This window comes from Myiozetetes cayanensis, unplaced genomic scaffold (assembly GCF_022539395.1).
Source record: "Myiozetetes cayanensis isolate MyiCay16 unplaced genomic scaffold, myiCay2020 scf5-8, whole genome shotgun sequence".
Lineage (NCBI taxonomy): Eukaryota > Metazoa > Chordata > Aves > Passeriformes > Tyrannidae > Myiozetetes > Myiozetetes cayanensis.
Window position 1 is genome coordinate 40,150,182 of NW_026087742.1, and position 27,620 is coordinate 40,177,801.

General features: G+C 35.2%; 1 protein-coding gene across 2 annotated transcripts in view; it reads left to right on the forward strand.

The window, feature by feature from the left end:
* DYNC2H1 (dynein cytoplasmic 2 heavy chain 1) overlaps positions 1-27,620 on the forward strand; it is a 156,205-nt gene that overhangs the window by 88,637 nt on the left and 39,948 nt on the right. For both annotated transcript variants that reach the window (XM_050333050.1, XM_050333051.1), the window contains exons 77-82: positions 382-507; positions 3,744-3,854; positions 5,630-5,785; positions 7,723-7,798; positions 9,289-9,500; positions 11,415-11,519. In XM_050333050.1, the coding sequence (XP_050189007.1) occupies positions 382-507; positions 3,744-3,854; positions 5,630-5,785; positions 7,723-7,798; positions 9,289-9,500; positions 11,415-11,519 (786 nt within the window). The remainder of the gene's footprint in view (positions 1-381; positions 508-3,743; positions 3,855-5,629; positions 5,786-7,722; positions 7,799-9,288; positions 9,501-11,414; positions 11,520-27,620) is intronic.

The window sequence follows — 27,620 nt, forward strand, 5'->3', positions numbered from 1 at the left end:
AGTCAAAAGAAACTTTGTTCTCATTTATCTCTTGTTTTTATTGTATCAGCAGTTCTGCAGTAGTACAGTTTAGTCACTGATATTTAAATTACTTTTTGACTTCCCAGGGAATACCATCACTGTCACCAAGTGATGTATGGTTTTTTTCCATAAAAAGACTAGGTAATGTTTTTTTAAGGAACTCTGATTAGAGAAGTTGCAAAGGAAAACTGTTTTCCTCAATCGTTTCCCTACTTTAGTAGCCTGTCACATTAGAGAAAATTCTGGTTGTCTTTAGCACTCCTTTTTTACATGTGCACCCTAAATTGAAGATGTGATTTTGTATTTAGCTGTTAAATGAGGTATGGTAAGTTTTTGATACAACTGTGTCTGTCATTTCAGATTGCGATGGGCCAGGGCCAAGCTGACCTGGCTATTCAAACTCTAAAAGAATGTGCACACAATGGGGAATGGCTCTGTTTAAAAAACCTGCATCTCGTTACATCTTGGCTTCCTGTGTTGGAAAAGGTGAGGGCAAATAGAGAATTAGATATTGGAAACCAGGCAAAATTAGTATGCAACATTTCTGAAGCATTTCAGGCATTTCCATAGTGATGTTTAGATTTCCAGTTCAAAAATACACCTTTGCGGTTTTCTCAGTCATGAATAAGGTGAACTGCTGCAGATCCAAGCAACTCCTTTCTTTGTGCGAGCACTTTCATTTTCATACAGTGTAGGGTATTTCTACCATGATGAATGGGAAAATGTTGCAGTTAGGACTTCTGGTACTTTATGAGATACTGCCCATGTTTGCTGAACTATTTCTTTTTCCCTTAGTTCTAGGACTTCATTTTTATCAGTTCTTGTTTTTGCAAAGTATAGCTTGTGCCTGAGTTACTGAGAGGTTTTTGCTAATTTGAGATTAAAATATCTAATATTTTCTAGAAACACACTCTTCGTTAGGCATTAACTTGCTAACCAGAAGTGATTTTATATGACACGCTTTTCATGTATATCGCTGTGAAATCCTCAAAAGAAATTAACCCAGAAGAAAATTAGGGAATTCCTATCAACAGTTACTACAGTCTTAATTTTCCAGCTTTCTATGATTTTTCATAATGTGTACTCCATGGATGTGATCTGTTGTCTGTCTCGCAATGTAGCACATATGTACCTTTAGCATTTCTATAATCCATTTTGAAAAAATGCAAAGGCAAAACAAGGTAACACTGATGTGTGTCATCTAGTCTAAACAAGATAGTGAACAGTAAGGAAGTGTTTGCAAGCTTCTTACTGATTACAAAATTTCAGATCTTATAAGTATTAAAATATGGATATGTGTCAGGAGGTTCTTATTCTTTCCACAAGAATGTCATACTGAATGTGTTAAACTTTCTGCTGAGCTTAATATAGACTAAGATTTGCTGATGTTTGATTCTGCCCATTCCCTTATCTGCTTTGCATGTCATTAACAAGTGTGACACTATGTAATTTTTATGCTTGAACATTGTCTTAAGGGACTTCTTCATATTTATAATTCAGTTCCATCCAGGTACATAAATTTAGTTCTCACAATCTTTCAGTTTAAGAAGATGAAATATATCTTCTGGTCAATGTGAACTTTATCAATAAGAAAATGATACCGTCACAACTTACAGCTTCCCACAATTAGCTGCCTTGTAGCCAAGCACAGAGTATCAGAGAATGCATACTGCAGATAATGATGCTTGAACCAGCATGTGAATTCTCTTGTTTTCTTTTCCTAAAACTCCTACTTCCAAGGCTGTGGATCATTATCAAATCTTGGTTTGGTTCCCATAACATCCTCATAGACAAGCTCATGAAATATGGACTCAAGTGTACCACAGTGAGGTAGACTGAAAACTGGCCTAGTTGCATTACTTGAAGGGTTGTTGTCAACATCAAAAAATCCACTCAGAGGCCAGTCATCAGTGTTGTGCCCTAGGCATTGGTACTGTGGCCAACACGGTTTAACACCTTAATTAATGATATGAATAATGGGACAGAGAGTATTCTCAGCAAGTAGAGATGATAAAAAATTGGAGGAAATGATTGATATAATAGACGAGTGTGCTTTCATCCAGAAGGACCTTAATAGACTGGAGAAGTAGGCTGAGGAGATACCTCATGAAGTTCAGCAAAGGGAAATAGCAAGTGTTTCCCATGAGAAGGAGTAGCTCCGGCCACCCAGACAATCTGGGGATTAATTGGCTGAAAACAGCTTGGCAGAAAAGACCTGGGAGTCCTGATGGGTAAGAAGGTGACATGAGCCAGCAAAGTGACCTTCCAGCAAATAAGACGACGGCCTCCTGGGCTGTTTTAGACAGAGTGTTGCCAGGAGGTCGAGGGAAGTGATCCTTCCCCTCTACTTGGCACTGGTGAGATGTATCTGGAGTTCTGTGTCCAGTGCTCAGCTACCCAGTACAAGAGAGACATGGGCATACTGGAGCCAGTTCAGCACAGGGTTAGGGTGATAAAGGAACTGGAGCAATATATATCATACAAGTAGAAACTGAGAGAACTGGGACAGTTCAGCCTGGGAAAGAAATGTCAGGGGAATCTGTGTTATTTAGTGTGTATTGGCTGATTGGAAAGAGTAAAGGAGACAGACCCAGACTCTTCTCAGTCGTGTCCTGTTACAGGACAAGAGGCCATGGGCACAAACTGAAATACAGAACATGCCATTTAAATAAATGATAAAACTTATTTTAATGTGAAGATGGTCAAACACAAACAGGTTGCCCAGAGAGGCTGCAGAATCTTCATCCTTGAAGATACTGAAAACCTGAGTGGATACAGGTCTGGACAACTTGTATCTGGCACTGCTTTGAGCAGAGTTGGACTAGTCAGGCTCCAGCAGTTCCTTCCAAGCTCCATGATTCCATGATTCTAGGTACCAGTTATAGTTGTCATTTTGCAAAATAACTGAACAAGTAATGATGTTTCAGAATTTTTTTCTTTACTAAAAACACCAAAACCAAAATGATAATGAATATGCTTTAGATGTTATGAGAATGAATGGATTGTGAGAAAATCTGTTGAATTTTTTGACCTGTATTTCTCTGAACATATGTACACAAAACTGTTGACATTTTTCTGAAGTCAGTTGTCAGACAACTTTGGTGTCTTCAATGGAAAATATGTCTGTTTCAGCTGCACCTAAAGCACCAGCAGTGTGTGTCCATATTTAATAATTACATTCTTTTGTGAAACCTTTATATTTGAAATATCTTTTGACAATATTTCTCTTAGAACTCATTTTTCCTAATCTCAGTTTTCTGTGAGTCATGATAACATGAAGGGTTCATACAACAAACACTTGAAGAGAAAGAAATTAATATAGCTATACAGTTGTTGAAAGTCATTGAGATCTGTTGATATGCAGCCCACATTGCAAACCTTCATCTTTTGAGATGCAGCCTTCTGGTGTTTTTGTACTAAAAGAGGTAAAGAACTGCTATGTATTTTTATGCCCCAAATTTTGTATCTGGGGGAAAGGTGCAAATATTTTGTCACAGCTAGGATGAACTTCAAATTTGAGCACGGCGATGACATAGAATGTGTGGAGACAACACATCTTGAACTATAGTCTTTTGAATAACCTTATATGTAAAAGCAATTGTAGATTTTTTTTAGCTAAGCCTAACTTTCTAATCCAGGGTATTATAATTTTGTAAATACTGTTCTGTATATTTAGAAAACCACCTCAAAACCTTTTTCAATATATATCATCTCTTTAATAGGAGCTGAATACATTACACCCTCAACCAAACTTTCGTCTGTGGCTTACTACTGAAGTTCATCCAAAATTTACTCCGATTTTGCTTCAATCAAGTCTGAAAATAACTTATGAAGTAAGATGTGTTTGGAAAGTTTTTATTAGATTTTTACATGGAACAAATCTGGATGTATACTAAACTATATGTTTAGATAGAATAAGTGACTTTACCATATATTTCAAAAAATGCTTTGAATTTACCTTGAGAGATGAATCTTTTCCTGGATACTTTTTCCTATTGAATGTTTGCACTGATGGTCTGTCTTGTGCTCCAAATTCTTTTGTGCATTTAATCACTGTTTCTTAAAAGGAAAAACTTACACAGATGATGTTACATGAATGGCAAACAAGGAATTTCTCCTTCATGATGGATGTCCTCATATGAAGATCACAGAGTCCCACTTTCTTATTTTCCTTTTTGGGCCCATGGCTTTATATTCACTGGATCGTTTTAGCAAAAATGACTTTCCTCCCATAGAGCAGAACATACAGTTAAAGGCCTTTACTCAAAACTGAGAGCTTTGCTTTTGAAATAGTTCAATTTAAGAAATAACTGGGACTATGTTCCTCCAGCTGATTGGAAAGTAGTCCTAATCATGAATGCACTGAAGCAGTAGTGTCCACTATAGAAATAATTGATAGGAGTGCTACTTACTCTTCCATTCATTATAGAGTGTGGAGCTAAACCGAGAAATTCTGACCTTTTAGAGTCCAATGTTGCTGACCTTCAAGAATCCAAAATTGTTATACTTTTATATTGACTGCAGGTATTTTTAAGCTTCTGGAGTACCTTCTTACTTATGTTGAGCCCTTCAGTGGTACAGAAGCTCCAGGACTGTGTAGGATCATCACATTTCTTTTCATTTAACTTCCAGAAGTTACTCATCCCGCTATCTTTGGAATAATTGGAAATTTGCACAAATGCAATATTCTAAGTACTTTTGCTTCCTTTTCATTTTTAGTAAATATTTTGTTACCACAAAAGGGCAATGATAGACAATGACTTGTTGAATGATATTTGATTATTATATGATTGTAGTATGTCCCTTAACTGTTACCAATCAGGAGGCAGACATTAAAAGAAAAAGTCAATTTATTACAGTATTTTGCAAATGTGTGTATTTATTACAGTATTTTGCAGACAGAAGTGTGTATCAGCAACATATGAAACTATGGTAATCTTATGGAAACATGAACAGCCATTTTTCAAAAGAAAGAACAAAGAACATTCTGTAGAAATACAGAAGTGTTCGTTAAATCTCTTTAAAATCTATGTTTGCCTTCACATTTGAAATAATTGGAGAATGGCTGAGTATCCAATAGTTTTTACTTTTAAGCACTGTAATTTCTCTTATTATATACACTTTAAATGCAGTTATTTCTAGTGCTTGTGAGCATTACCTACCACTCAGAGAACCAGCATTTTATCATAGATCTATACCATGTCTATATGCTAGCTAACAGAGTGAGGTGATGGCATAAAGCAATTTAACACTCGTCACAGAATTAATTGGTAGTTGAACTTTTAAAGTTGTGTTTTTGAAAACAGTTGAATTTAGTTTATGCTTACATATTTTGATAGAGTATTATTCTTTCACTAAGTTCTTTTAGTGTAGTACAGTCCTGTCAGTTGGTCCTGGTTACAATTTCCTTCAGTATGTTGAAGTTATTTTCAGTATAGAATCATTCTATTATTATGCCATTTATTAAAAAAATTCTTTTTTTGTTAAATTTTATTCTATTAAACACTGTCATTTCATTAAGTTATAAATTTTAGGTTAGAATTTAAGAAAATAGCACATAAAAATACCAGGTTTTCTGTCTAGAACAGTGTCTTTCCTTCCAATGCAGGCACCTCCAGGCCTCAAAAAGAATCTCCTGCGAACGTATGAATCTTGGACACCAGAGCAAATTAATAAAAAGGGAAATTTGTCTCGAGCACATTCTCTCTTTTGTTTAGCATGGTTTCATGCTGTATGTCAAGAAAGAAGAAACTATATCCCTCAGGTAATATTTTATTTGCTATCTTTTTAAAAATTTGCCCCATTTATTAGCTTCTATACTTGGAAGTATTTCTCATTAAGTATATGTTGGATCATGTTCAGAAAATGAGAAAAATTTGGACACTTCTGATGCCTGCCTTTATTGTCTCTGAACTCATTGCAAAATAATAACTTGGTAACCTCAATTCCTGTCTGTCTGAAAACTGTTCCTGCCTGCATGGAGTTATTTTGTGATTTGTGCACTAACTGATACTGATGGAGAAGTGAAGTTCCATGGAAAAGATTCTGGGAATCCTGTTTGCTTGGGACAGGAAAAAAGTATTATGGAAACACACAATTGAATGGGAGGTGAGAAAAGAGACGCTTTGGTAGGAAGGAGAAGGTGACATTATCTACTCTTTCTATACACAAACCCTTTTCAAGGAAAAGGAAGAACAAGGGAAGGTATTCATTTCTTGTGAGGATTATAATGGTTTTCAGAGACTGTGATTTTTTTTCTTAGACAAATTTGTTTAAAGTAAACATTTCTTCATGGCTGCAGATGCTTAAGTTTAACAGACAAAAAACCCCAACCAGCAAACTGTTGTATGTCTTATTTTATTATATTTAGACTAGGGATGAAATTACCCTGTCATCTGAAGGATTTGGTCGGGTGTATCTTAGAACGTTAGAGAGAGTTTTTTGCTAGTTTTGACTTTGTGATTGGAAAGGTTGTTTGCCTCTTGCAGTAGAAGGCTTTTGAATATGATGTTAAAAGAGTACAATAGGTGAAAATTTTTGAAGTACTAAAGTGACACATGAATTTTCCTTTCTCGTTGTTCAAATTCATGTTCATTTAGCACCAGTTTTTCAAGTAACAAAAGATAGATTACTGCTTTCTCTTTAATTCTTCTGTAATTGTGTTTGTCTCGAGCAAACAGTGATGATTTTTCTAACATTGATGTACTGCAATTAATCCCAGGTAGAAGCTTTTGTATTTTATTATGAATTTTGGGTGGTTTTGAGATCTGTAAAAAAACCCCAACATGAACACTAGTGAGCATCTTTCCAGTAGATGACCTTCTGGGTGACTGGCTGATAGTTTATTGGGATCTGTGGAGCAGCCACAGTCTTAACCTGAGACTGTATCCATCTCACTGGATGTGTGGAAAGTTATCTGACACATTTGTGCACCTCACGTCATGAGTCATATGCACATGTTGCTATGATACGATCCATATGCAAAGGTACAGCCACAAGAAGATACAGCAACAGAACTTTGAGATCTGGATTTCCTAAATTCTGTATCATATATCAATATTTGTTTATACTTATCCATTTACAATGAAAGCTTTTTGTGACAATTACATGCACGCTACACGTTAGTGGTACATAAAGAGTAGTGCTACCAAGTACAGAAAGGAGGTACAAACTGCAAATGATTAAAATATGTGTATGGCAGTCAGCATTTTCACTGTAATAGTAGCAGTAATTGCTTTTCTCATATTTTTTTTAGTCAGAAATGAAGGGACATGAATTAAAGATGATGAATGTACAGTAAAGACTCTGTTTGAAGAATCAGTCCTATTTATGAAAATCCTTTCTATATCCTGAAATATTTAAAGGCCCTCAGAAATAAAACATAATTCAATGAATGATCTAGTCACAGATATCAGCAACTTTTAGTTAAAGTAAATAATGTTAGGAAATAAAATAAACTAAAGTTTACATTCTTCATACTTGATGGATTCTGGCTTGTGTAAGTGTAAAACTAAATGCAGTGGTAGAGCTAATGTTTCAAAATGAATGTTTCAAAAAATGCACTTTAGAGGGCACAGATTGTTTCTTTTTGATTCAGTATTTAGTATTATACAGCATTCATTAATCACATAATACTGGTATTTTACTTCATGATCATCATTGTGTGACTAATTAAATTCTTTGGGTTTCTTTTAATGATAGGGTTGGACCAAGTTTTATGAATTTTCTTTATCTGATCTCCGTGCTGGTTTTGACATTATTGACACACTTTTTGAGGGTAAGTCACATCTTAAACAAAGTCCCATTAGTAGGGATGTTGTATGAAGAGTTTTATCTTTGTACAATGTTCAGTAAGGAGTGAAGATGCTGCAGAGCTCATTAACAGTGAGCAAAGCTAGAAACATCACAGATCCATCTTTTGGTAAACCAATAATTTCTTGGTGCCCAAGAAGTATTCTGCTCAGTTTTTTGAGTCCAGAGGAACAAATGGGAAATACAGGGCTCCCTCTAAGATGGAGTCTTTTGTCTCCATTCTTTCCCAGTATGAACTTCCTGTATATTGAATAAATTAATTGAAAATTATTTGAATAAATCCTTCATGTTGAAACTCAATATTGGATGGAGCCCATTTTATTGTTCTATTAAGTAGTGTAGGAGTTTCTTAATACAAGTTAATATGATAAAGGTAATTTTTTAAAAAATCTTTGCATTTTGTATAATATCAAAGTAAAGTTAGGAACTGATATTTATTTAGAGCTAATTTATGATCATTGACTTAAATGGGATTTGTGGATTATTAGTACTTCAGGAATTAGAACTTAGTTATGCAGACTTGAAACATACAGCAGTGTAAAGAGATTGAATCATAAATCAATAATTGTTAATCTAATCATCATTATTGATTTTCTTATGAAAGAATTATTGAAGTATTAGAAACAACAGTTACCAACAATAAACCCCCCTCTTCAAATAATTGCCCCTTCCTTTTTTCAAGGGACTTTAAGAAGCACCTTTCTAATCAAGCTTTTACCTGCACATGAAACCTATAGGATATAAGTAGATCATTGTCCCATGTTGTTATTTTGGACAACTGTGACAGAATGGAGGAAAAATAAGATATTTTGAATTTGTGAGTTATAGCTAAGCCAGAATAATGTAATGCAACATCAATCTGACTAGGAAGTTACTAGTAACATGCTTGACTTTATGTGTTATGTAATGTGATTTATAATGATTTGCTAAGTATCTAGCCTGGACCTTTTTGTGTTTGAAAGGTGACATTTCGAGTAATCTTACCTATTTTGAGCATGGTCTGCTTTTGATTTAATCAGTCAGTTTATTTTATGAGATCAGATGGTGTCAATATACAAAATAGTGTATAAAATTTTATTTATGACAAAGGAGCACATAATTAAAGTTTATAACATAATTTCTGAAATGCATATAACTAATGAAAATAACCAATTGGTTCAAAAAGCACTTCAAGACCTGTTATATTTCTAATAATTCATTTTGAAATACAGTAAGTGTTCATTTTATTGATGACAGATATTTACAAACTCATCCAACTTTCTGTAACTTTTACTATTTGATAACTTAGAAGAAAAATAATTAGAAATTAATTCTTTGATGTGTTCATGTCTCCTTTATTTTGCTGAAGAACTGCAATGACAAGAAGAAATGCTTATAAGGCAATGCTATCCAGTGATATAAAACTAATATTAATATTAGTTTATTAATAACTAATATTAATTAATTAATCAATAGGTTTCAAAGACTTTCAGTGGGAATTTGTGCATGGCTTGTTTGAAAATGCAATTTATGGAGGCCGTGTAGATAATTACTTCGATATGAGGGTTCTTCGGTCCTACTTGAAGCAGCTTTTCAATTCACGAGTCATTGGAAGTTTAAATACTAGAGGCAAGAAGATGGATAGTTTCCCATGTTCTATCTCTCTACCGAATTCCTGCAGTATTTTGGTAGGTACACATCTTCTATCACCTAATAAATAATTTATTTTCAGGAACTATTCTTGAAATACTTCCACAAATAAAACCAGAGTTACAATACAAAGGATACCTTTATTTCTTCAGGACTTCTTTTGTGTAGAACACTAAATTTTTCATTCACTGTTCTTTTTTGTATGTAATTGAACAGTGGTGCAGAGCAGCAGAGCTATGGAGAATTGAGTATAAAAGAAATTGGGTCAATTTATGAAAAAGAAGGATATAATTACCTTTTTATTTAATTAGTATATTAACAGTAATTTTGTAAAGACTACTAAACATTCCTACAACTTCTGGATGAAATAGGAAGATCTAAATATATCTTCTTATTTCCAAAATATATCAACATTCTGACATAATCTGCTGACATACCATGGAGGGTGTATGACATTTTGTTTGGTGATAAATATGGATTCTGATTCTTCTTTAGTACTCCTTTAGCATAAATGAGAGGAAATTCCTCAGTCTAAAGAACTGAACTCTCCCTATCCTTTCATATACTATTATGGTTATTACTACAATTAAGATTCATTTGCATTTTAATTTAGGACTTCATAGTAGACCTCTAACATGAGTTAATGTAAACAGAATTATCCTAGTTAAAGTAAATTGCTGTCAGTGGCATTCTCTACCTGGATTCTGACTGTTCAGGTTTGGTGTTTTTTTTTTGTTGTTGTTGTTGTTTTGTTTGTTTGTTTGTTTGTTTGTTTTGGTTTTGGGGTTTTGTGGGGGTTTTGTTGGTTTTGTTTGTTTGGTTTTTGTTTGGTTTTTTAATTTTTTTTTTATTTTATTGTTTACTCTAAGGTGACCAATATTTTTTATTTTCTATAGATGTGCTGAGTTAATATCATAAAGAGGGAAAGAATAAACAAACCAAACTGGTCTCTGTTTTTGTAGATAATGTGGTCAAGTAGATGAATCTTTTTTTTTAGCTTACACTGCATTTAATATCTCTTGATATATGATTATGTAAGAATTTGTAGTTCTGTATCTTCAGTACTTTTCTGCAAGCAGTTTTGATTAGTAGAACACTAATAAAGAAAAAAAAGCTAAGATTGTTTCCTTAAATTATTTGCAGTAATATACCTTACTAAATTAGTGTTCCCTCAGTGTTTGGTGTAGAGGTCTGCTCTTGTTGTTACTTCTGAAGTGAGATTCCATGTTAAAATAAAGTGTGTGTATCTAGCACGTGCTCCTGCAAGCAAAGACAAAATGCATATGACACAATGCAAGAGGATGCAGCCAGACTTTCAAATAGTAAATATTTTTGCCTTTAAATCACAATGAAAAGAGATGTCCAGCACTATGAGTCTACCTTAAGTCTGAAAAGCCTCTTTCTCTTTTGTGAGAGGGCATCTCTAGTGACTCTTTCATTGTAATCACTATTGATGCTATTCTGCATCTCCATATTATGCAAACTTATTTTTACCGTGACTATTTTACTTTCTTTGAGTGATAATATCTTCATAGATTTAAATAGAAGTGAGTGCTCTTAATTTTATAAATATGTATTATACTCTTATTAGAACTCCAGATGGGGAAATATTTTTTTTTTCATTTTGTCATTAATCTTGGTTTTAAGTTTTCAACAGAAGTGTTGTAACTACTTATCAGGGACAGTCTTGGCTTATTTTTCTTTTCAGTTAATGAAAAGAAAAATGCTTTTTGCTCTTTTAGAGTGGAAATGCTGTATAAAAGAAGATAGTTTTTGATAAAATGAAGAAATCTGTAAATAAGATTACCAACATATCTCATGTCTTATATATTTATTTTAATCTTTGTGCTATGCAGTGCATCTAATGAAATTCTTTTCAACATACACTGTTAATTTTCATGAGCTGAATAAAAAGTTCCCCCAGTTATATCTATTCTTTTCTTCTAATGCAGGATTATCGCAATATTATTGAAAGCCTTCCAGAAGATGATAAACCTGACTTTTTTGGTTTGCCAGCTAATATTGCTCGTTCATCACAGCGCATGATCAGTTCCCAGGTAAAATTAGCATTTTTCATTGACCTCCAGATCTTTTTTGCAGATAGAACAAGCTCGAGAACCCAACCATCTGTTCATAAATGTGCTTCCATAAGAAAGTTGGAGTAAATGGATGTATTTTTTTTGATATATTGACTTTTATCTGTAGAATTATTTTAATACAGGAACAGTTAATCTTTAGTTACAAGAATATTCATTTAGGACTTAAATAAGCAAATAGTTATTGAGGAAGTTTCCAATAATACAATTGAGTTCACGTTGAAGAGTGATAAGATAGTTTTACACATGGAATAGGGGTAATATTTATGGTTTTTCTGAAAGAGAAATTCTGAGGAATTCTTCTAGTAGTCAAAAAATTCCATCTTTACAATTAGAAATGTGATTTTTCTTAAAAAGGGTTGTTCTCACTGGAGAATAGCTACTTAGGCATGTCATAAGGAAATTCTCAACATAATGAAAAGTAAGTTTCAGGGTGTTTGTAGGTAATAATTAAAAAATTTACTGATTTTAAATATTTCCATTATTGATTTAACTGTAAGATATGGCAGATGGCTATATCATAGTTAAGATTTCTCAGCTGTCATTTAATTTCAGTCTAGTCCAGATTTGAGTATATATTTAGTACATGAGAATGCGCTAATCTTAGTGCTGGAATAATAGGCAATGATTAAAGATTTTTCACCTCTTTGTTTTAGAGTTCTATATAGAAACTGCAGCTTGGGTGAGTGATATGGGTCACCCATTATCCTATGTACTATTAAGGAAGCATCTGGGGCAGCTTTCCTTCTCACCCTTTGGGAAGCCCAGAAATACTGACTGTCTCTTGTTCTTGTCATAATTTCTGTTTTGTCAGTCTGTGAAAGAAAAAGATGGAGCGATTTCAATTCCATGTATCTTCTTTATCAGCATGGTTTTTGGTTCGTTGGACAAAGCTTTTGATTGCTAGGATTGCATCACTTCTCTTAGGGGTCAGTGCAGCTGCCTAAAGATTAATATCTTGTATAATCTGGATATGCTCTAGTGTATTTAAGACATCTACTAGGAACTGCCAAATACAACACAGGATCCAAGTGAATACATGTTCTGCTGAGCCAGCAACTGGAATTCAGAACAAAATGGCACTAGAAGCCCGTGTTTAAGCAACTTGATTCCCACTGCTTGTGCACCCAGATCAGTAAAAGTATGGATCTGGAGGTCCTTAAATTCTTTGTTCTGTATTTTTCTTTCATTGCTTTTCAATGAAGTCTGGATGAGAGCGCATGATTACTGTATTAGTGCAGTACCAGTCTTTTAATTACTCATTAGCATAGTTTATTTGACTGATAAATTAGTTGTGTCAGATGACAGGAAATTTGATTGAATTGAGAGTCTTACATCAGAGCTGTGAAGGGAACTGGTCTGTAATTCGTGGCTCTCTTTAATTTTCTGCATGACCCTAGCGCGCTGTCTTATGTAAGGATAAGTTATAGGGGGAGAAAATTAAATCACAGAATATCAGGTTGGAAGAGATCTCAAGGATTATCTGGTCCAACCTTTTTTTGGCAAAATCAATTGGAAGTTCCCTATAATTGGAATTTCCTATAATTTCAAGACTTAGAATTATAGTTTTTAAAAAAGTATTAAATTGTTTGCTCACACTCACCTAAAAAGGGCTCCAAGCAGAAATTTCTTATTGCTATAAGACCTTTAATCTATTAAAAAAAAAAATTGCCTTAGAGTATTACATTTGTTGACTATCAAATACAGTACTGGTTAATCTGTTTAAATATATCTTCTACTTAAATTCATAGCTGTACTGTCAAACTATTTGGGTTTTTTTTAGGACATGAAACAATAAAGCTTTGTAAAAACAAATCAGTAAGATGAGATGCATAGGGTAATAGGCTGAACTCAGGAAGGTATGTGTTACAAAGCTAAAAAATGCAGTGAGATTCAACATAGCTCTATTTGGTTTTGTCATAAAGTCATTTATGTAAACATCAAATTAAATGCTCTTGTTTCTGTCAGTTACACTGTAGACTGCTGATTATTTTATTTATTTCAGCTATGCTTACTTGTTAAAAGCTGCAGCTGTTAAAAGATGCTAGTATTTGAAAATAAATCCATAGTTAACCTCCACAAAATCAGAACAGATTCAGAGTTGATGTGTGAAGGGAAATAGGTAATGATCGTATGTACATGCAGATTCACACTCTGCTGGTCTGTCACAGCACTGATTATAAGCTATAAATTGTGGATTATAATTTTGAAAATGTGAGACTGCTGTAGTTACAATGAGATGATTTTTTTGTCATGTGAGAGATTTTGTCATCCTTCCAATAATAGTTTGTGGTATTTCTTTAAGTCTTAGGCAATGTAAGTAACAGAAATGTGAGATTTCCTTTAAATTATGCTTCTGTCTAACTGTGAATCCTGCTCCCATCCCGTTTCTGACAGTTTGGCAGCTGTCTTAGCTCCACAGGTGATCCCATGGTTCACAATCTGAAATTGAATGATTGCTTTCTAACAGGAGTGTTTATCAGAAATCCATTACCAAGCTAAAGCAGAGAAAAGGTGAATGAGTGAGGTGGTGAGAAATGAGTTGCTACCAGCTCAACTGCCATGCCTCTAGCACCAGAAAGGTGAAATGTAATACCATGTTCACTACTTCACTGATTTTGTAGACTTTCTCTGAATATTATTTATTTTTCATGCCTAGGAGTTATAGTTTGTATTGCTGCAGCAACAGACTTTACTGTAGTAGAAATTTGCTGCAGCACTGTGCAGCATTTTGCAGTCATGCAGACATCTCTTCTGTAACCTAATATATTAATGTTCAGGTAAACTTAAAACAGCAATGAAAAGAGAGGGACTTTTTTCAGAAATTTTCAAAATATTGATGAAATTCACAGCTTCTTACCAGCAGAGAACTTAATTGAAGAGCTGAATATCGGTAGCAGTTTAATTTTAATACTGCTAATTACTAATTGAATAGTATAGAAATTATGTCTTGCAGTGTTCTGTAGTCTAATTCAGAGAGTATTAATATTTAATGTGTACTGGTGAAAACCATTTTGTTTTTAAGAAAATATTTAACGTAAAAAGACATGATCTTTTCAGAAACATGACTTACATTTTTTTCTGGAGTTTGTCCTTAGTTGCTCTATGTAGGTAGAGCTAAGTAAATTTTTAAAACCTGGATTTCTAGAGTTCACTGTCTCTCTTGGGTTCCACCTCACCTAGTGTTACAACCAGCCTTTGACACAACATCTCTTAGATTGAATATGGTCATGAATAATCTCACATCTTTTACTATGTTCTCTTTGCAGAACATTATGACCTTTATTCTGGTGGTTCAATCTCCCAGTCTAAGCTATAACCAGTGATTAGAGCAATCAGAGTGTGTGGAGCTTTGCTTTAGGTTTCCTGTGCAGCAAGAATTCTCTTCTAATTTAGGTTTTTCTTCAGTCACATTCTTGCAAAGTGGGCTTTTGGTGCCAGTGTACATGTTTCTTACTCTTGGATGCATATTTCTATTCTTTTATGAATTCCTATGAAACAATTTCATCCTTTATTGTAAATTTAATAGAACCATACATAATGTGTCTTCATCAAAATAAAATTTATTATATGTGATAAATGGAATTTATACAGACTGAAACAGACAGGCTTGCATATGTATTTTTACACCTTAGAAAAGCAATAAGAACTATCCTGTTCTGTGAAGCTTTTACCATACTTAATACAACTAATATGACTTATTGTCAGTAACCATGCTAGGAAGATGAAATGAAAATGCAGAGCCATTGTTTTGTCTCCCTCCCTTCTTTGCACAGCAGATGTGGTCATTGCAGGCACTCTTAAGCGAGTGTAACATTTAAAACCTTCCGTGCTGTGTGATTCTAACAAATCCTGCTGAATGGCTGTGCCTGCAAGTGACTACAGACTGTAAATAGTAGCTTTGTATGATCAGCTGACTGGTTAATCTAAACATTCTTCAATAATATGGTATATAATTTTCAGAAAAAAAGCCATTCAGTAACTGGTAAGTTATGCAAGACTCTTCAAATATGACTGCCAATGATAATGACTATGGCTAGCACTTAGTTTGCTTAATGCTAATTTCTATATAGAACATTGTGTTTAATTTAGTCACTAATATCTTGTCTCAGCAATTCAGCATTCTTTTACACATACAGAGTCATAGTGCTTCGCAGAGATTATCATGAGACAGATAAGTCTCAATAAGGTTGAAAAATAGGTTGATTTTGAAGTTTTATAGATGAATGAGTACACTCTCTGACACAGGGGAAGAGGAGGAAGGAGTGGCAGAGATAAGGTGTGATGAACTGACCAGAACCCCCATTCCCTGTTCCCCTGCACCACTTAGGTTGGTGGAGGTAGAGAACTCAGGAGTGAAGTTGAGCCCAGGAAGAAATGAGGCATGGTGGGAAGTTGTTTTAAGATTTGTTTTTATTTCTCATTATCTTATGCTGATTTGATTTGCAATAAATTAAATTAATTTCCCCAAGTCAGGTCTGTTTTGCCCATGACAGTAACTGGTGAGTGATTTCTCCCTGTCCTTAGCTCGATCCACAAACCTTTCCTTATATTTTTCTCTCCCCTATCCAGCTGAGGAGGGAAGTGATAGGGCTGCTTTAGTGGGCACCTGGCAGCCAGCCAAGGTCAACTCAGTACATCTTCAAAGAGCTTAAGGACATCAAAAACGTAAAATAATCCTTTGAGCCTCAGATTGTTGGAGTTCACAGATGGAAGCTTCTTACCAATTTTTCAATGAAATACTATAAAATTGTTTAATTGTAGATTCTATGTACGAATTAAAAATGTTGAGCTCTAAGTACTTATAACTTCAAATAAGTGGGTTCCAGTTCACTTCAGCTGAAGTTGCTGAAAGTACTTCTCCTGTATGTTGTTCTTTGTAATTTTATTTGATTCTCAACCATGCCAGTGATACTCTGCAGCTTAGGCAATTCAGATTTTGCAACAAAATTACTGTTTTTAAGAATCTATTTCACACTAATTTTATAGTCTCAAATAGAATCCAAATCTGACTAGCATTTTCTGTGACAGGGTAAAGGATATAAGGTAATTTAATTTTTCCAGATATGTTTCTCTGAAACCCAGCTGCATGCTTGTCTTTGCCTGTTTTGTCTCAGATGAGTGATGGGAATCACTCTCACTTCTCCCAGTTGGCAACACCATTATTTTTATTATCTGAAAGTAATTGCAGAGAACTGGTTTCTTGAGATACTCCCTTTTCTTTTAATCCTAGATATTTATCTCAGCTCTTTTAATAGTAATAACAATAGATTCTGCTTTTCTGTCTCATCTAAATAATATCTTTGTGGATTCCATCTGGTATTCATGAAAGCATCCTAAAGAGTGGAACAATTCCTGTAACTTCATTGTGCTTCTTTGTATTATTAACAAGAGAACTGACTTGCTGTTTGACATATTTGAAGAAATACCTTTCCCATCATGTTATACTCTAGGAGCTTTTTTCCAGCCCTCTGTCCCACCCTTTCTCTATGGACTTTGGTCACAATTGCCTGATAAACCTAGTTTAAAGCATTCCTTGCTAGCAACAAGGCTGTTTGGCAGATACTCTTGTTACATTTTGTCATGTGGATTCTGTCTGCCTCCCTGTCAAGTCTCTCTCAAACAAGGTGTCACAACCATAAGAGAAAATGTCTGCAGCATCCTAGTTTGAAAGCCATGTTAACATTCATCCGTTCCTGTCCCATTCCCTTCACTAGCAGCATTGGCAAGAACACCACCTGGGCCCCCTTGTCCATGGGCAGCTGCTGCTTTCTCTGGATGGCACTGGTTCTGATCCATGAGACAGGCTCAGGAAGCCCACGTGTCAATAGAACTTTTCTCTCCTCACCTGTTTCTTCTCATTCTGCAATTGCACATTTGCAGATGGAGAAAGAGCCTTTTCTTCTTGCTGGAAGTCACAAACTTTCCCTTTTATTTACCAGTATGGACGTATTTTTTGGGGTAGTCACTACAGGTTGGCAGCTAAACTAATACAAAAGAAAAAATATTTTCTTTTCTAAGGGTGATAGTCATCTAAGAAAGCTTTATTTTTCTCAGAGCTAGGTGCCTAATCTGATGGTTATCTAGGCTCCCTGTATGTTACAGTCCATCTCCAAAATATCAGATTCATACCTGCCGTCGAATGAATTATGTAGGTGTGTGAAATCCCGTTTTCTTCACTAGTATTTCTTAAAATACCTCCTGTGTTAATACCAAATATTTTATTTAGATGTTATTCTAATGTTTTCCACAAATCAATGGTATTTTAAAAATAGATTTTGTGGAATTAAGGTTTATCTTTGACATACACAGAGAGGTTCTGTCAGATTTGTAGTTCTACTCTTAAAGGATATTTTCTTTAAACCCTCCTAGAAAAGACTTGTGATGTACTTATTGATTCAGGCTACTTCAAATTCCACTGATCAATATTGGAATAATTTCATATGAGTTTGTTTTTCTTTTAAACGTTTAGGTACTGTGATAGAAAAATATGATAAGCCCAATTCTAAGCCAATTGAAGTTAAAAAAATAAAGAAGCCCCAGTGCAATACTTCTCATCTAGCTTCGATCATATTCATATTATCCACTTCATCTTAGCTAGTTATCCTTTTTTTTTTTTTTTTGTTACTAAAGTAAGACAAGCAGCTACAGGGAATAATTTTTACCATTCTTAGATAGGCATCTAAAATAAAGGAGTGAATCACCTTTTGGAATTACCTATTTCTTACTAATGAACTTTGTAGTAATGTCAACAGCATTTCTAAAAATTGTATAGTGAACATTTTAATGAGCATTTAAGAGATGAAAGAAAACTGCTATAACTACCAGGCTGTTGGTTATCCAGAAAACAGAAGGGCTTCTCTTCTATTGGAGACTGGACTGTTAAAAAAATTAGATTTTTATTAGGATAGGATTTGGAAAATAGTTGGTTTTCCCATTTCTCCATTGAGTATTGTAACAATCTAAATAAGCTGTCACACTTGCATTTTATATTTAAGTATTCAGTTTAAAGAAGAGTTCAGGAGGAAGAAGTGCAGGTTATAGTACCTGTCTCAAAGAAACAAAATGGATATTTTTTAATTAGTAGACAGATATTTTTGCTTGTTTTGTTTTCCAGGGCAGGTAAAGACCAGCACATTTCATTTTTTTTTTTTTTTTTGTAGTTTTATTTTATTCAACTACTAACACCACGTGAATGGTTCCCACAGCTAATTGTACATCCTTAGGCAAGGCTATAATTCACATTAGTGGAAAAGTGTATGCTTCTGAGACTGATCTGTATTAAAAGGACTTCTGTGACTAAAAGGTAACTTAATTTTAGTTAAAATTTTGTAAGCTATCAGGTCTGACACGAATTTTATTCAAGCTTTTAAGATATAATTCCTGTGAAAAATTTGTTGATGCAGTTCTTTGTTAAAGTATAAAGCTTGTATGTTTTATTTCTCACACTCAGTAAAAATCTCATCTTGCAGATCACTGCTATAAATTTCAACTTGTTTCCATGCAGAACTACAATGCAGTGTTATAGAAAGTGTTTAAAAATACATAAAAATTACCTGTGCCCGTATTCATACTTATTTTCATGAGGGAGGAGTGACTGATACCCCAGAGTGCTGTGATGCCATTCAGTGAGACCTGGACAGGTTGGAGAGTTGCAGTTCAACAAAGGCAAATGCAGGATCCTGCACCTGGGGAGGAATAACCTCATGAATCAATATGGTCTGGGGGCTGACCTCCTGGAAAGCAGCTCTGTGGGGAAGGACCTGGGGGCCTGGTGGACAACAAACTGTCTGTGAACCAGCAGTGTGACCTTGTGAGTAAGAAGGCCAGTGGTATGCTGGGGTGCATTAGGAAGAGCACTGCCAGCAGGTTGAGGGGGAGGTGATCGTGCCCTTCTACTCTGCCCTGACGAGGCAACATGTGGACTACTGTGTGCAATTCTGGGCTCCCCAGTTCAAGAAAGATGAGGAACTACTGGAGAGTGTCCAGTGGAGGACTAAGAAGATGATTAGGGGACTGGAGCATCTCTCTTATGAGGAAAGGCAGCGGGACCTGGGCATGTTTAGCCTGGAGAGGGGACAACTGAGAGGGATTTTATCAATGCTTACAGATACCTTAAGAGTGAGTATCAAGAGGGTGGGTCCAGACTCTCTTCAGTGGTGCCCAGCGACAGGACAAGGGGCAACAGGCACAAACTGAATTCCAGGAAATTCCATCTGAATATGATGAAAAACTTCCTAATTATAAGGGTGGCAGAGCACTGGAACAGGGTGTCCAGAGAGATTGTGTTTGAATGTCACCTGCCTGGAGGTGATCCTGTGCAGCCTGCTCTGGGTGAATCTGCTTTGGCGGCGGTATTGGACTAGATGATCTCTAGAGATCCTTTCCAACTGCAACTGTGATTCTGTGATTCATGTATTCATACCGTGGCATTTCATCCTCATCATGAATGGCAGCTGAATCATTTGAAGACTTCAGTTTGTTCTAGCAGAAACTCAACGCAGAGAAATAATATTCACACATTATATCAGGATGAATTAAGAAAATTATGGTATCTGAAGAATGCCAGGTTTACAAAATCAGGTAAAAAGCATGTTGTCCAATTAAAACTGGTCTTTCTTCTTAAAACTGTGGTCAGATGTATGGTTCTAGGACAGGTCCAGTGCTGGTTTTTAACTTGCTAATGACAGGAACAGGTAGAGAAAGTGTACAAGGACACCCCTAACTCTTAAATTTCTGGATCATGCTTGAGGTTGTACACCAAGTCTCAACAGCTGTTATTACCCAGGTCAGATAAAGTATATCCACCAATATGACAATCCTACATCCTACTGCAGTATTTCTACTGTATATAGAATAAGAGGGTTGTAGTATGTGGTTATTTTTCAGGGTACAACTGTAGTATAATGATAACTGCAACTTCTTGTGTGCTTGTCAACAGACTAAAATTTTCTCTTTCAAAATCTAGCTCAACAGGACTTGGAACACACCAGTTTTATATTTACTGCTCCTCCGTAATTCTAATCATGCCACATAGAATAATATGGGTATAATTATTGAAAAGTATGCAATATATATTATTCTTTAACTTATTATGTTATTCTGTCATCCATAGAAATAAATCTATTTTCTTAAAATAATTTAGCATTTATATAATGCTTGTATCAGCTGTCCAGAGCATATCATTACTGAGATTTAATAAATGCATCCCACATCACAAATACATGACTAACAGTCTCTAGCAGAAGTCGGTGAGTAATGCAAACCTGTATTTATTACACTGCAATTGAGAGATCTGAGTACTTATTAAGAATTTTTAAAATATGGGGAGTATTTTGTATACACCTGTGGTGATGCATGAAAGAAATGTGCTGTGCCATTAATGGAGTGGAAGTTACAGAATTGTGCTCTAGCAAAAACCGCATCTCATTACCAGTGCAGTGAAACAATGCAGTGATTCAAGTAACCTTATTAATTCCCATAGAATTGGTACTATGTATATGAGAATATATTGCTGCTCTGCATATGAGAATTTTGTTCTAAGAACAGGCTGCAATCTTCCAGTCTTAAATTTTGTCAAGATGTAATTGATTAAGGTCAACCACCTCTTTGGCCTTCCTCTTAGCATCATAGTCTCCAGGTAATGTGAATCCTGTGAACCTGTACAAAGTAAAACTCTTTTGGAGAAGGTTCAACTGGATTACTGGCTATGACAGTACTGGGCTTATGCTGTCCATCTGCAGTATGCTGCTGATTTTCTTCCTCCTCAGAACTCCTACTCTACAGAGGATCTTCCTGTTGTCAGATGTATATGATATATGATCCTCTTCTGTATAAAGGAAGATACAGCTGGTGTCAATGTCTTCTCCTCATTTGCTTAGTATTTTGATTGAGAAGGCATTTATCTCTGTGCAGAGTCCAATCCTGCTTCAGATCCTTACTGAGTGAAAGTGCAGCTTTGAGGTGACCTTGAAGGAACAACAAAACAGCAAGTGTAGACCTACACTATCCCTTATTCATCTACATGCAATAGGAATGATTTGCTTATGAGTGCTATTAAAGTACCTTTGTCCCAGCAGCATCCATGGATCCTGTTCTTGCAGAGAGGGTAAGAGACACAGAGAGGCTGAAAGTCAGAAGTTTTATTGGCAACTCAGTACAAGGCTACTTTCACAGCTGTGTGGGAACTGCAGCCAAAATAAGAAACAATATGGAAGCATGTAGCTCTGTCAGGAGGCATGTCAAACAGAAATCTATTCCCTCTCATGACACAATGAAGACATAGTTGTATTGCACTGGGTTAGTATTTTAACAATATTTACCCAAGTAATTAAGTTATAGCTTCATATTTTAGTTTGAGCTGTAAAGTCTTATAAAACCAGAAATATGTCCTTGAACAGTTTTGTAAAGGGATGTATTGTGTCATTCAGAGAAATGAACCATAAGTGTATTCTGTGCTAAGACCACATCCTTCTAAAACTGGTAGATGGCAGTAGAGTATCTGCTTTGACATCTTTAGATTTACTTAGAGGAGTTTGTTAGATTTTAGTACAACAATAAAAATCTATTTTATCTGTTCCATAGTCTTGAAAAAAATACCAGTTATCTGACTAGCAAATATTTTCAGCTTTGTGTTCTTAGAAGAGTAATCATATTTAGTTCAGAAATGATTGATTTGAGGAGTTTTGGTGTTTATTTTAATTTACTGACATAGAATTTTACAATGTATTTTTGCCTGTATGCCTTTCCTCTTTTTGAAATTATAATAGTGTGTGTAAAATTTGATTTTGTCGCATGATTTGTAGGGCATATTGCTTCTGTAATGAATACAAGACTTAGATATAAGCCTGTGTTTATTATATGTTGTGTTTGTGAAGTAACAGTTTTTGCAGTAGCTATGAATGACTGAAGGCAAGACTTTTCCTCATCTTGTACAGGAGGAAAGAACAGAAAAAGATTTTGTCTTCCTAGAAATCTGTATTACCTAAGTTCCAGAGAAGGAAGTTAAGATCTTGACATTTTCTCATTTTTATTTTTTCCATTAATTTTTATTTTAATTTTCAGGTCAAACAGGACTTTCTAGTAGTTCCATATGAAGCTACATGGTATCATTGATTGTCTTTAAACCTTTCAATTTTCTTCAATCTCTCTCATAATTTTTCTAAATGCATGTGCTGTTTACTGTAATGTGTTGGTCAATATCATAGCATATGTGCACAGAAAACACAGCAGTATGCAATAGATAAAAAAGCTCAGATGCACAACTACCTTAATAGCTAGGTAAATAAATATTGACATTTTAAGTTTGACCACCCCCTCCATTAATATATGTAATTTGTATTTTTCTGCACTGACAATTCAAAAATCATGCAATGTTCGAATTTTCCACAGAGAGTGGATAAAATACTCAATAGCAGTTCCTGTAGGCTGTTCAGAGGTATTGGATGGACTGTTCACAAACAAATTGTTCTATTGAATTTTTTATATAAATACTGTGATGATTGGTTAACCTTACTTAAAACAGACAGCTTCTACAAAGAATTGTGGTTCTGAATAATCTTCTCACCCCTCTTTAAACAGACGTTATTGGTGATTGCTTTTATATTTTGATTACCTTTCTTTCTATCCCTCTCATATATTCAATGATGCTACTGTTTTCCTGCATTATGATAGGTTTTTAGGCTTTTATCATTATTCAGAATATTTAGATGTGTATTTGGTCGGGACTGGAGCCCCTGGTGGTCCAGTGGTAAAGGCGCCGCGCTATCACCGCGGAGACCCGGGTTCGATTCCCGGTCAGGGCCACTCCCGGGCAGGTGGGGCTCATTAGCCCTTAAAGGCAACCCACCTACGTCCTAAGGACCTCGCTGCCACCGTCCAAGCTCGCTTGGCCCCGGCAGATGAACCTTAGGATTAAAGGGTGGGCTCAGTTCCGCGCACACTGTGTCTCACCTAAAAAATCCAATGCGCAGGCTGGAAGGTGGAAAGACCTTCCCCGGATCTTCGCTCGCGAAGACTGGCCATTATTTATTGGTCGGGACTAGTACATCATGTAAGTGCTTTTAGTTTATAATATATTAAAAGAATATGTTGCAATAACAAAAGAGAGCATTCAAAGGTTAAGTATTGAGTAGTCTGTATTATGCATCTATGATTAAATTTTCAGTTTACTAAGTACATACCTGGGTTAGAGTACAAATGCATCTGTGTATGCATCTGTGTATGCATCTGTGATAGCCACTTCTAGTCTCTCTTTGTGGTCATGGAAGCATTGTGTTTAAGGCAAGCTTAATCTAGAATAAGTATTTGAAGTTGATTATAGGTTGACCTGATGGTCAGAGGAGCTCAGAGGAGATGAATTCTTCTTAAGCTTTGTAGTTAGCTTTCCAGGAAATTAAATTAAAATCCTCATTGGAATTTGCACAACATAGACCCATCTATCTGAGGTACCTATGTAAGGAACTTAGTTTTCCAAAGTACTCAATACGAGGGTCTTCCAAAAGACAAGTTAACCCAGTTAAGATCTGTCTGTCTATTGATTACATAGGAGGCTAAGGTGGTAATATTTGTAATTTGTATAAGTTTTAAATAAGCTTTAAGTAAGTTCCTAAGGGTAGGTGGGGTAAATCTGTGCTTGTCTGATGTGACTGTGTACAGTGCCCTCTCTCAACCCAAGAATTGTTTTGTCTTCTTAAATACAGATTCCTAATCATATTTCCTTTGTCATCTGAATGAAGGTCTTATAGGGATTCATCCAGTCTGTGTGTTCATTCCTGTCCTGTTGCCTTACAGAGCCATTTCTATTTCTCATAAGGCCCTCAGGAATGTATTCCTGATACTCCTCTTTCTTTTAAATCCAATTTTCCTTCATTCAATTCCAAACTTGTTTCTCTTGCCTGGAGGTGAAAACAGTTACGTGGAGCAACAGCAAACATACCGCCAATAAATACCTGGGACACTTTTGTGATACACCTGGTAATTCTAATAGGGATATATCCCACTCATGGTTTTATTTAGGTCCTTCCCAATCTTAAAACATTCTTTGTCCCAAGCCATGCATGTGACTCTCTTGTTTTTACATGACATAAACTGAAGCAAGAAAGGTCCAGATTGGGTATTAAGGGAAACCTTTTCATCACTAGGGCAGTAAAGCAGTGGAACAGGTCATCCATGGAGGCTGTTCAGTCTCCAGACTTTAGATTTTTCAAGGCCAGGACAGATAAAGTCCTGAGCAACCTGATCTGATCTCAGAACTCATCATACTTCAAGCAGGAGGTTAGACCTCTTCCTGAGGTTCTTTCCCATCTGAATTGTTTTATGATCCTATTAAAAAAAAAAATTAAAAATCCCCTTTTATTTGCATAACATTCAGGAAGAGACTGATTTGAGAGTACTGAGTAAACATTTTCTCAGGCTTTAGCTGACTTGAAGTAGCACAGACTGGCCAATACTGTAAGGAATTTCACTGGGTTTTGTGAGAATTAAATACTTACACCATTCAAATTCTAAAATCAAACTTGTAACCATAGATAAGCAATAATATGAATTACTATATTGCAACCTCTAATTCTTTCCTAAATTTGAACTGATTTCGTGGATATAAAAAATGGTTCATGAAAAAAAAAGTCCATCAAAGTTTCAGTCCCTTAGCAAAAGTTTGGGGTGCTGAAGCAGTTTAAAGGTGAGGTGAACCTGAGTATTTTGACACTAATCAAATATATTTTCATCTGTTTTTTGAAGGTGAATGACTGCTCTAGGCTACAATTTTCAAAAAATACTCAGGTTGAAGGAGCCACCAGTACACAAAGTTTTAGCCCAACCCATTAAATAAAAAAAAAATTACAGTGAAATAAAAATAGTTTGCCATCATGGAAACTTTAGTAGTAAATTATGCTACCTGTTATACCTGAGAGAAGAAATGGAATTAATTGGAAAGAGTTAAAGAGTTTTCATGGACATTTGATGAAGATCATAGCATGTAGCAGTACTCTAGAACACTGAGAGATAAAACTTGATTTCTTTTGATTCAGTACTTTAAGTTTGTAACTTTTGATAATGATATCCCAACATTTTTGAACCACTTTGATAAAATATACAAAGCAGGAACAGATACAGGTGCACTGAAGAAAAAGATTGAAATAAAGGTTTGACATTATGTTTCGTATTTAAATTATATTGACAAATTCTGTACTTAGATGACTAGAAACAGACAGCTAACCCCATACACTAGAGTTAGAAAAATATTTTAATTACTTGATCTCGAGTCACTATTTTGCAAATTCATTTCATCTATCTGGAGATAATTGTTTATACCTCTAAAGGCACTTAAAAAAATGAATACCAGATTTAATATTTTCAATTTCCCATATTCAAAAAGCAATAATATAAACTTTTTTCAGCTGTATAGCATGCATTATATGCAATTTTATATGAAGTATTGCATATTGAATTACCAGTAAAAGTATATTTGATATAAATGTTTTATTGCTTAGCAAATGATGCCAGGCAACTATCCAAAAACAAATTAAAAGAGTCAAAGCTAAAGCTAAAAGAATGATATCTGGAAGGCACAAATGTGTGCTTGTTATCTGTATTGCTTGTCAGAACATTTGCATATGTGCAGAGTGAAAACGAGGAAGAATAACAGTAATGATAAAGATACTATGATCAAAACATTCATCAGAGAAAATAATTTTTTTCTAAATTAAACAAGAATCTTTTCTGATATACACAATACCTGGAGCACACAAAGGATTATTAAAGTTTAATATTAAGTTATGAGAATGAGAGGATAAAATGTTATTTTACATAACAGAAGCTCTAAAGAGCAGTAGCTCACATTTTCTTTTAGGTCTCATAGTACTTGCCAGAAGCCCTTTTAAGCCTTTGCATCCACTGCTGTTTTCAATCCCAGATGAGATCTGGCTTTCCTTGCTTGACCCTAACACAACTGAGCAATGCCTTTATATCCCTGCTGGGTACTCCATGCCTGCTCCCATCCTCTGTGGGAGACCTCATAGCTGTCTACTGGTTTCTGGAGGGGCAGGCACTGATCTCTTCTCTCTGGTGACCAGTGACAGGACCCAAGGCATTAAACTGAGTCAGGGGAGGTTCAGGTGGGATATTAGGAAAAGGTCCTTCATGCAAAATGTGAATGAGCACTGGAACAGGCTCGCCAGGAAAGTGGTCACAGCACCAAGCCTGAGAGAGTTCAAGAAATGTTTGGACAGAGTTTTCAAGCACACAGTGTGATTCTTGGGACTGTCCTATTCAAGGTCAGGAGCTGGACTTCAATGATCCCTGTGGGTCTCTTCCAACTCAGGATATTCTATAATTTGAGATCAGAAACTTCCTTTACATCCATATTGATTTTCTGCCATGATTACTTATCATGCTTGTTTCCTGTGCATCAGAAAGGACTCTTCTTGTGCTTTGAGGGAATTTTTCTTGAAAATTTCTTGAAACTCTCCCTGGCCCACCTTTGCCCTCCAAAACAGTTACCAAATGGGTCCTGCTAAAAAGATTGCTGACTAAGTTAAAATCTTCTTTTCTGAGGTCTGGGATTGTGATTCTACTACTAGCCTTGCTGTCTTCTCTCAGAATTTTAAAGTCCACAGTCTCATGGTCAGTGCTTATTATAGAAGTTAAAGTAATGGTTTTACTGTCATCTTATAGTGCTTCATAGTCCCTGTCAAAACTGATTAATAAGAAGCTGCTGTTTGCTTCAGTGAAAGAAAATGAAAACCAAAAGAAAACACTTCATCATTGCACATCTTTCAAGAACAGAAAATAAGTCAAAACCCAGCAGAAACAACTTGACTTTCTCCCTCATTCTGTGTAACAATTAAACAGTCCAGTACTTCTGAATGATTAATTCTTTTTTATTATACAAATTCATTCTTTATTGTCAAGAAAAAGAGGAGAGAATGAATAGGTTGTTTTCTAACATGTCTATCAAAAAATATACTGTGAAAAGAAACTCAAATTTAGCTAATATGCCTTAAAATACCAGGGGATTTAAATGCAGTTTAAGGGACAAACTTCAATATCACTGAAGAATTT